This window comes from Pan paniscus, chromosome 13 (assembly GCF_029289425.2).
Source record: "Pan paniscus chromosome 13, NHGRI_mPanPan1-v2.0_pri, whole genome shotgun sequence".
NCBI lineage: Eukaryota > Metazoa > Chordata > Mammalia > Primates > Hominidae > Pan > Pan paniscus.
This window is the reverse complement of record NC_073262.2, coordinates 117,426,422-117,435,859: the sequence shown is the minus strand read 5'-3', so window position 1 is coordinate 117,435,859 and position 9,438 is coordinate 117,426,422. Positions and strand designations below refer to the sequence as shown.

The following is a 9,438-nucleotide window of genomic DNA, read 5'->3' as shown; positions in this document are numbered from 1 at the left end:
CGCCGGGACCTCGGTTTCAGCCGTCCTGTCCTGCCCTGAGGCCCCTAGGCCCCGCCCCTGGGCCCCGCGCGCCAGGACTTCGGTTTCGACCGTCCTGTCCCGCCCCGAGGCTCCTAGGCCCCGCCCCCTCTGTCCCGCGGCGTGTTCTCGCGGCTCCGCCCCTAGGACCCGCGCGCCGGGACTTTGGCAAGTTTCAGCCGTCCGGCCCCGCCCCCTCGGTCCCACGGCTCTCGCGGCCCCGCCCCTGAGTCCCACGCGCCGGGACATTGGCAAGTTTCAGCCTCCAGCCCCACCCCTAGGTCCCGCCCACTCGGCCAGCGGCTGGCTCTCGCCGCCCCGCCCCTGTGCCCTGCGCGTCCCTATTTTGGGAGCATTTCGGCCGCCGTGCCCCGCCCCGCCCCGCGCACCTCGCCCCTCTGGCGGCCCGCCGTCCCAGACGCGGGAAGAGCTTGGCCAGTTTCGAGTCGCTGGCCTGCAGCTTCCCGGTGGTTTCCCGAGGCCTCCTTGCTTCCCGCTCTCCGAGGAGCCTTTCATCCGAAGGCGGGACGATGCCGGATAATCGGCAGCCGAGGAACCGGCAGCCGAGGATCCGCTCCGGGAACGAGCCTCGTTCCGCGCCCGCCATGGAACCGGATGGTCGCGGTGCCTGGGCCCACAGTCGCGCCGCGCTCGACCGCCTGGAGAAGCTGCTGCGCTGCTCGCGTTGGTAAAGACGGAGCCTCGAGGGGGTGGCTGCGAGGGCACGGGTCGCCCAGTTTCTGGGGGCGGGAGAATCTTTTCAAATCTCCCGTTTCCTCCTTCCGTTCCCGCGCTGCAGTCGGGTCGGCGTGCGGTTAGCACCTGCCCGGGGATATAGTATTAACAACTTCTGCTTCTCATTCACTTTATTTTTGGGCGACTTACCAGCCTCCCCTTGCCCTGAATCCACCTGAAACGGTAGTTTTTGAACTTCAGCGGGCTGAAGAACCGTCTGGAGGTGTGGCTAAAAAAATGTTCATCCCGGTCGCGCCTCCAGAGTTTGAATCGGGCTGGGGTGGGGCTGAGGCTTCTGCATTTTTTACCCGGCCCTGGATTACCCCGCTGCTTTCCGGGAGCTGTGGCGCATTGGGCTGGCGGGCCGCCCCGGAGACCCTCTAAATTAGAAGCAGCTGCCACTCTAAGTTAAACTGGCCTTTTTGACATTTTCTCCGTGCCAGCTTTTTCGAGTGAGATGGGATGGAGCATCGGATATCTACCATAGTTGTAGATTGAAGATGGCACGGAATTTCTCATTTTCTTAGTTTGCTCAAAAGACTGTATGTCTGGTGTCCCCGCTCTTAGTGATGCTGTTTATTGTTTTCCTTCATGCTGTCACATTATGGGAGTCCTCTCAGGGTTTTCATTCCGTCCAAAGACATTTTCATGAGTGTTACTTCTTGCTTTTTTTCGTGTAGCTCTTTCTAGTATACAAACCAAGAAGGTTTGTAAAACCCAAGAAAGGTTTGTCTCATTTTCATTTCTTCTAAAAAGCATTTTTATTGAGCACTTGCTGTGGGTACAGCTAAGTATTTCTGTATGAAGATCACTGGCAGTTTTTTTGTTATTTGTAGCTGTCAAAAGTTTATATCCTTTTTGGACTTTTTTTCCCCTTTGATTTCTAACTTGCAGAACTTAAGTTACCTAGTTGCATAAAGTATAAGTAACACAACTTTTTCTTTTCTTTCCTTTTTTGAGACGGAGTCTCGCTCTGTCGCCCAGGCTGGAGTGCAGTGGCAAGATCTTGTCTCACTGCAAGCTCCGCCTCCCGGGTTCACGCCATTCTCCTGCTTCAGCCTCCCAAGTAGCTGGGACTGCAGGCGCCCGCCATCATGCCCGGCTAATTTTTTGTATTTTTAGTACAGATGGGGTTTCACCGTGTTAGCCAGGATGGTCTCCGTCTCCTGACCTCGTGATCCGCCCGCCTCTGCCTCCCAAAGTGCTGGGATTACAGGCGTGAGCCACGGTGCCCGGCCAAACTTTTTCTTTAAAAATGAAAAGGACTTAACTGTCAGAGTTTTGCACTTATATTTTCTTCGACGAAAACTTTTAATATCTGTGACAAAATGACATTGCACTTCTTAGAAAAGTGACACTCAGATAAGTGAGTACATGAAGACATTTGAGTTGTGTGTGTGTTTTCCTGTAGCACATGGGTCATCTGAGAATAGGAAATTTAAAACTGGCACTGCTAGTTGCAATAACAGAAGCATTATAGTTCACACCTTGATAGTCCAACGAAAGTTAGACATTCCCTTGGCACATACCTATGTGGAAGCATAGGGCTTCACTTGGACTGTAGTCAGAATGCCTGAGTTCAGGTTCTAGCTTTGACTCTATTGAGTAGGCCAAGTTATTCATCTCTCTGAGCCTCATTTTCCGGATATGAGTAATACTAATGATTAGCTTATTTTCTTGTGAGGATTCATTAATAATCATAAATTTATTGAGCACCCATAAAGTGCCAGACCCTATTCTGGGTATTGGGGATTTGTTAGTGAACAAAGCAGACAATAAATTCCATCTCTTAGGGAGCTTTTATGGAAGAAACAAAATGAAATTTTACATGTATGTAAAGTATTGAGTTTGGTGGTTGTGATAGAATAAATGATAAATAATGTGTGTCTTAATCTAAAAGAATGTGGTGTTTGCTTGCTACATGATTTGGGAGAGACAAAATAGATAATATATATGAATATATGTTGTCCTGAAAAATAACAAAGCCGGTTTCACTTTTTATCCCCTACCAAATATTTTTCCGGTTTCTAACTGAAGTGAGTATACAGTAAGAGGCAACGGAGTGTAAACAGACATCAGTAACCAGGCCCAGACTTTTAGCATGGCTCACCCATTTGACTACAGAATGCTATTGAATGCTATTGATTTTTTTTTTTTTAATCCGAACCTCTATGAATGAACTGAATCTTAACTCTTAGACTGCATGTTTTCACGTAGGGGTCTGCAAATTTTTTCGGTAAAGGGCCAGGTAATTAATATTTTAGGCCTTTCTGCCCGCAAATAGTTTTTGTTCTTATTTATTTTTACATCTCTTAAAAATGTAAAAACCATTCTTTCCTTAAGGGCTGTACAGAAACAGGCTGCTGGCTTGGTTTGGCCCACAGGCAATAGTTGCTAAACTGTCGATAAAGTCTTGATAAACTTAATGTCTCAAGTTTAAAAATCCTTTTTGGTATACAATTTTATATCACATGGGCTGCCTTTTTTTTTTTTTTTTTTTTTTCTAGGCAAAGTTTCACTCTGTCATCCAAGCTGGAGTGCAGTGGCATGATTTCAGCTCACGGCAACCTCCTTCCCCCGGGTTCAAGCAATTCTCTTGCCTCAGCCTCCTGAGTAGCTGGAACTACAGGTGCATGCCACCATGCCCGGCTAATTTTTGTATTTTTACTAGAGACGGGGTTTCATCATGTTGGCCAGGCTGGTCTCCAACTCCTGACCTCAAGTGATCCGCCCACTTCAGCCTCCCAAAGTGCTGGGATTACAGGCGTGAGCCACCATGCCTGGCCTTTACATGGGCTTTAATATTTAGAAATGATTTTGCTTTCCTCTGTAGATGTCTCTGCAACTTTGGCACTATCTATAGTGAAAAAAGCATGGCCAGCTGCACCTTACTCAAGGAGGAAAAGCATTGTTCCTACCTCTGCCTTTGCCCTGGTAGCCTCCTGACATTGCCGGCAAGGAGCAACTCAGAATGGTCTGCTTCTTCCATTTGCTACCCTCCATTCAAAAGCAGTGTCATATTATTTGAAATTGTGTCAGTATGTCCTTTTACAGAGTTTCAGAGTTCTACCCAGTGGGCTAGTGATTACCCCGATTACCCTCACATTCAGCTTGCAGCTGACATCTGTCTTGTGTTGCACATGGATCTGTTTTGCAGCAAGCATTACTTGCTGGTGAGGGTGGATTGGTACATAACCGGGCATCCTTTCTTGACCTTTAACATGAATCTGGCTTCAAGGTGAAGCCGATGAAAGTGTTCAAGAGGCCAGATGTGACATTTATATTAGGACCAAGCCTCACAACCAGAAAGAAGCTATTTAAGGATTTGGAAAAATGAGACAGGAAGACCATATTATTTGAGAGGCTGGCAGAAAGCACAGTAATAATGTGTTCCTAAAGGAAGCAGGAAATGGTAATAGGAGCTGCAGTGTAGAAGCCCCAGGTGTCATATAACACTGTTTTGTGAATTAATAGGTACCTCTTGGCATATTTTTGAGGGTGAGAGTGGGATTAGACATCTATGACAATTGTAACGTGGGCCATTTTAATCAACTTTTTATGAAAAATTAGAAAGTAATCTTTTAACCTTTATGATAGGTATTTTTTTTTTCTGAGCTCTTGTTTAGGAGATGATCAAGCTTAATTTTGTATTCTCTCATACTTTGAGGCAGCATAGTGTAGATGTTAAATGTGTGGAATCTGGAGTTAGATTCCCTGGGTTCAAATCCTGGCTCCATTATTTAGGTTATTTTATCTTTTTATGCTTCCTTTTCTTCATCTGCACAAAATGAGTTGATATTCATAAGATGCCTTGAGCTGTGTCTGTTATGTACTAAATACTATATGAATATTTGTGAAATAAAGGATAGGTTCTCTGACTCCGGGTTCAGCTTTTGCCTTTCTTCATGAGTTTTGAATGTTCAGAGGCATTCTCACAGAGCAGTGATCCCCAAATGGAATGATTTCTCCCTGGCACTGGTTATTCATTAGAATAACAAGAAATCACTGAGACACTGTGTAAGGGGTGATAAGGTGATGCATTTTCTACTTCTGCCTTTAAGGAGTGTATGCTTAATTATAAGGGATAAAATAAATACAAGTTCAGGGTAAATTGTCATGCAGGTCGACATAGTGCTGAGAAGAGTACTTGGGTAGGGCCAGTGGAAGGAAGCTTCGTGGGCTTTTAAATTGAAATATGAATAGATTTTCTTTTTTCTGAGACGGAGTCTCCCTCTGTCACCCAGGCTGGAGTGCGGTGGCGTGATCTCGGCTAACTGCAACCTCTGCCTGCCAGGTTCAAGTGATTCTCCTGCCTCAGCCTCCTGAGTAGCTGGGATTACAGGTGAGCGCCACCACACCCAGCTAATTTTTGTATTTTTAGTAGACACGGGGTTTCACCATGTTGCTCAGGCTGGTCTCGAACTCCTGACCTTGTGATCCGCACTTCTTGGCCTCCCAAAGTGCTAGGATTACAGGCGTGAGCCACCACACCAGGCCGAGATGCGAATAGATTTTTAAAATGGAGCCAGGTTGCAGGGAGCTGGGGTGATGGGTGTTATTTGCAAATAACTAGCTATAAAGAATTATAGGGTAAAGGGGGACTGGGTCAGGTGAACAGAGAGTTAAGACAGGGTCAAATCAGTGATTAGTAGCCTAACAACAGAATACTCAGTTGGTTTACATAGTTAACTTCCTAAAGAGAGCAATTTGTATAGCTTTCCTGGACTCTGGTTCCTCATCTATCAAATGGGGAAAATGGACTCGTTGATTTGTAAAGTTCTCTCCAGTTTGCAGATTTCATAGTTATTTGTGTCCACTGGATGAAGTTTAACATACATACAGAAAAGGCACAAATCGCTGGTGTTCAGCTTGTATCGTATCTTCCAAGTTAGAATTTATTTGTGAGATTTATTTATTTATGGAATATTTTGAGTGATGTCTGTCTCCTTCAGTTATATATTTAGTAAAACTAGGTTCACGTTTGTAGCCACAATGCCAGACACATAGTTTCTTAGTGTATGTTAAATTGATGTATGAAAGAACTTAGGTTAAGGTAGGATCACATTTGAAGGGCCTTTGCAAGTGGTAATACCAGAAGACCTAGTTAATTTACATGAATCGCTAAGAATCCCCTATAGGTTCCATGTCATTATCCATATACTTTACTTGTTAAACACTTTATTCTTCTAAAGATAAACACAAGAAAAATTGTTTAATTGGCTTGGTGAGCCTGCACATTTAGGTGTTCAACATGTTGGTCCACACGTTAAAATTACCTTGAGGATTCTTTAAAATGTAAGAGCATTGTGGGAGCTGTCTTGCCTAATATTAAATAGCAGTTGATATTTCATGGAGATATAGGGGAGCCATTCTATTAAGAAATAGATCTGCCTTGGTATTATAATCTCAGATGGATTTACCTTTTTTTCTTTTCGAAGAAAATTTTGTATCAGTAAGAACTTTAAAAAAAAATTGTTCTCACTACTTAATTCTTCCCTAAGTTATCCTCTGACAGCACTGATCTGAAGGGGTGGGTTGCCCCTCCACACCTGTGGGTGTTTCTCGTAAGGTGGAACGAGAGACTTGGAAAAGAAAAAGACACAGAGACAAAGTTTAGAGAAAGAAATAAGGGGACCCAGGGAACCAGCGTTCAGCATATGGAGGATCCCGCCAGCCTCTGAGTTCCCTTAGTATTTATTGATCATTCGTGGGTGTTTCTCCGAGAGGGGGATGTGTCAGGGTCACAAGACAATAGTGGAGAGAGGGTCAGCAGACAAACACGTGAACAAAGGTCTTTGCATCATAGACAAGGTAAAGGGTTAAGTGCTGTGCTTTTAGATGTGCATTCACATAAACATCTCAATGCTTTACAAAGCAGTGTTGCTGCCCGCATGTCCCACCTCCAGCCCTAAGGTGGTTTTCCCCTATCTCAGTAGATGGAACGTACAATCGGGTTTTATACCGAGACATTCCATTGCCCAGGGACGGGCAGGAGACAGATGCCTTCCTCTTGTCTCAACTGCAAGAGGCATGCCTTCCTCTTATACTAATCTTCCTCAGCACAGACCCTTTACGGGTGTGGGGCTGGGAGATGGTCAGGTCTTTCCCTTCCCACAAGGCCATATTTCAGACTATCACATGGAGAGAAACCTTGGACAATATCTGGCTTTCCTAGGCAGAGGTCCCTAGGCAGAGGTCCGCAGTGTTTATGTCCCTGGGTACTTGAGATTAGGGAGTGGTGATGACTCTTAACCAGCATGCTGCCTTCAAGCATCTGTTTAACAAAGCACATCTTGCACAACCCTTAATCCATTTAACCCTGAGTTTGACACAGCACATGTTTCAGAGAGCACGGGGTTGGGGGTAAGGTCATAGATTAACAGAATCTCAAGGCAGAAGAATTTTTCTTAGTACAGAATAAAATGGAGTCTCCTATGTCTACTTCTTTCTATACAGACACAGTAACAATCTGATCTCTCTTGCTTTTCCCCGCACTGATCTTTCTAAATCAACTACATGTAAAGTTACAGAAGTATGACTGTAGATGGGGAAAAAGTAGAGTAGCTGAATTTTCGAGGTACAGAAATCCTGTTACCATGCAAATGTCTTCTCTTATTTGTTTGGATTTTTTCTATCTAATATATATGTATATCAAACAGAAAATAGGGTAAGGATAAAATGGAATTGTTAATACAAATGCATTTTTGTATCTAGGCTTCCATTTGGTTCATTCACTAAGAACTTATTGCAATCCTGCAGTTAATCTAGCACCATGCTAGGTAGGTAATGGTGGGTTGGGGAGCTCAGAAAAAATGAAAGTTAAGATCTCTTGTCTGTAGGGCTGGAGTCTAATTTCAAGACAAGAGAAATAGAAAATCAGGAAGTTAAAATACAGATGCTCCTGAACTTGAGATGGGGTTATGTCTGGATCAACCCATTGTAAGTTTAAAATATTGTATGTCGAAAATATATTTAATATACATACCCTACCAAACATCATAGCATAGCCCAGCCTACCTTAAACATGCCCAGAACACTAACATTAGCCCAGTTGGGTTAAATCATCTAACACAAAGCATATTTTATAATAAAGTGTTTCATAGCTCATGTAATTTATTGAATACCATACTAAAAGTGAAAAACAGAATGACTTCCTGCTGTGGCCCAGCATTGTACTGCATATTGCTAGCCTGGGAAAAGATCAAAATTCAAAGTGTGGTTTCTATTGAATGTGTATTACATTTGCAGGATAATAAAGCTGAAAAATTGCGAGTCGAACCATTGTAAGTCAGGGATCATCTGTACAAAATATTTAGTTTTCAAGCCTGGGCAACATGGCGAAACCCCACCTCTACAAAAAATTAGCCAGGTATGGTGGTGTGCACCTGTAGTCTCAGCTATGTGGGAGGCTGAGATGGGAGGATTTCTTCAGCTCAGGAGTTCAAAGCTCAGTGAGCTGTGATCATGCCACTGTACTCCAGCCTGGGTGACAGAGCAAGATCTTGTTTCAAAAAAACAAAAACAACCCCCCCCCCCCACCACCGCCAAATATTTGGTTTTCAACATTGAATCCCAGAGCCCCAACTAGATGCTCACTTCTTTGTAACTTTACAGCATTTTGTACATCTTTTAAGTCATACTAATTTGGTTTATATAATTAATTGGCCAGATTATAAGTCCCTTAGAAAAGAGTGGAACACAGTCAACTTTGTTCTTTAGATGTTACATGGCATGAATTTTGCAGAAGTGATGGCTGGAGACTGAAATCCAAGAGTTGGACATAGGCTAATAATAGTTGTAAGAGACACTGGCCTGACCACAGCAGAGTTTTTGTTGAGGAGCAATGAGAGAAAAGGTTGCATGGCTTAGGTGTTACAGATTGTGAAGAATTTTTTAATAGTAAATTTTTTTTAATGGTAAACAGTATGTGAAAAGAATTAAAATAACACAGTATATGGCCATTCAGTATTTGTTAAATGAACGACAGATAAGTGTGAATCTTCTTCAGTAACTCATAATTATCAGTTTCTTGTGTATCCTTCAAGAGGTTCTGTGTTCATATAAGCATTGTACTGCCTCAGATAAGCAGATACTAAACACCATGTAGTTGTTGCATGATTCATTTAACCATTTCTTTATTGGAAAAATGTAGGTTGTTTGTGGTCTTTTGCTGTAACAAGCAGTGCTGGAGTGATACTGATGTCATGTGCCTTTACATTTAAAATGTTTTTAAATAAAGTTATACATGAATAGTTGACAGAGTCAATAGGACAGACTATTAATGAAAACATTCTTTGCTTCATCCTTCATCACCCCTGAGTTCTATGCATCAGAAACATCTTTTGTCTTTTTTTTAGTTTTACAAGCATGTACCTCTACATTTCCAAATATGTTTATATTGCTATTTTTTTTTCTATTTTAGATGTTATTAACTTCCTAACTATTCTCAAAGATGAATTTTCTTACTACTGTTAACTTTGACAGTGGAAGTTAGTGGATGTAGAATTCAAAGTACAAAGTAATTTTCAATAATTATTTTGAAGGCCTCGTTCCACAGTTCTGTAGCATCTCTTATTACCCTTAAGAAGTCTTAGGCTATCCTGATTCCTTTTTTTAAAAAAAGTATGACATTTAATTTTATTATTTCTTAAATCTCTGGAAGGTTTTAGAATCTTGTCTAGGTAT

At 42.9% G+C, this 9,438-nt stretch overlaps 1 protein-coding gene across 3 annotated transcripts in view; it reads left to right on the top strand.

The window, feature by feature from the left end:
* The first annotated feature begins 246 nt into the window (after positions 1-246).
* BARD1 (BRCA1 associated RING domain 1) overlaps positions 247-9,438 on the top strand; it is an 84,382-nt gene continuing 75,190 nt past the window's right edge. Inside the window, exon 1 of one of the 3 annotated variants that reach the window (XM_003812514.4) lies at positions 247-706. In XM_003812514.4, the coding sequence (XP_003812562.1) occupies positions 549-706 (158 nt within the window). In that variant the 5' untranslated portion in view covers positions 247-548. The remainder of the gene's footprint in view (positions 707-9,438) is intronic. The other 2 variants (XM_034955070.3, XM_008964956.4) reach the window with 2 other exon arrangements.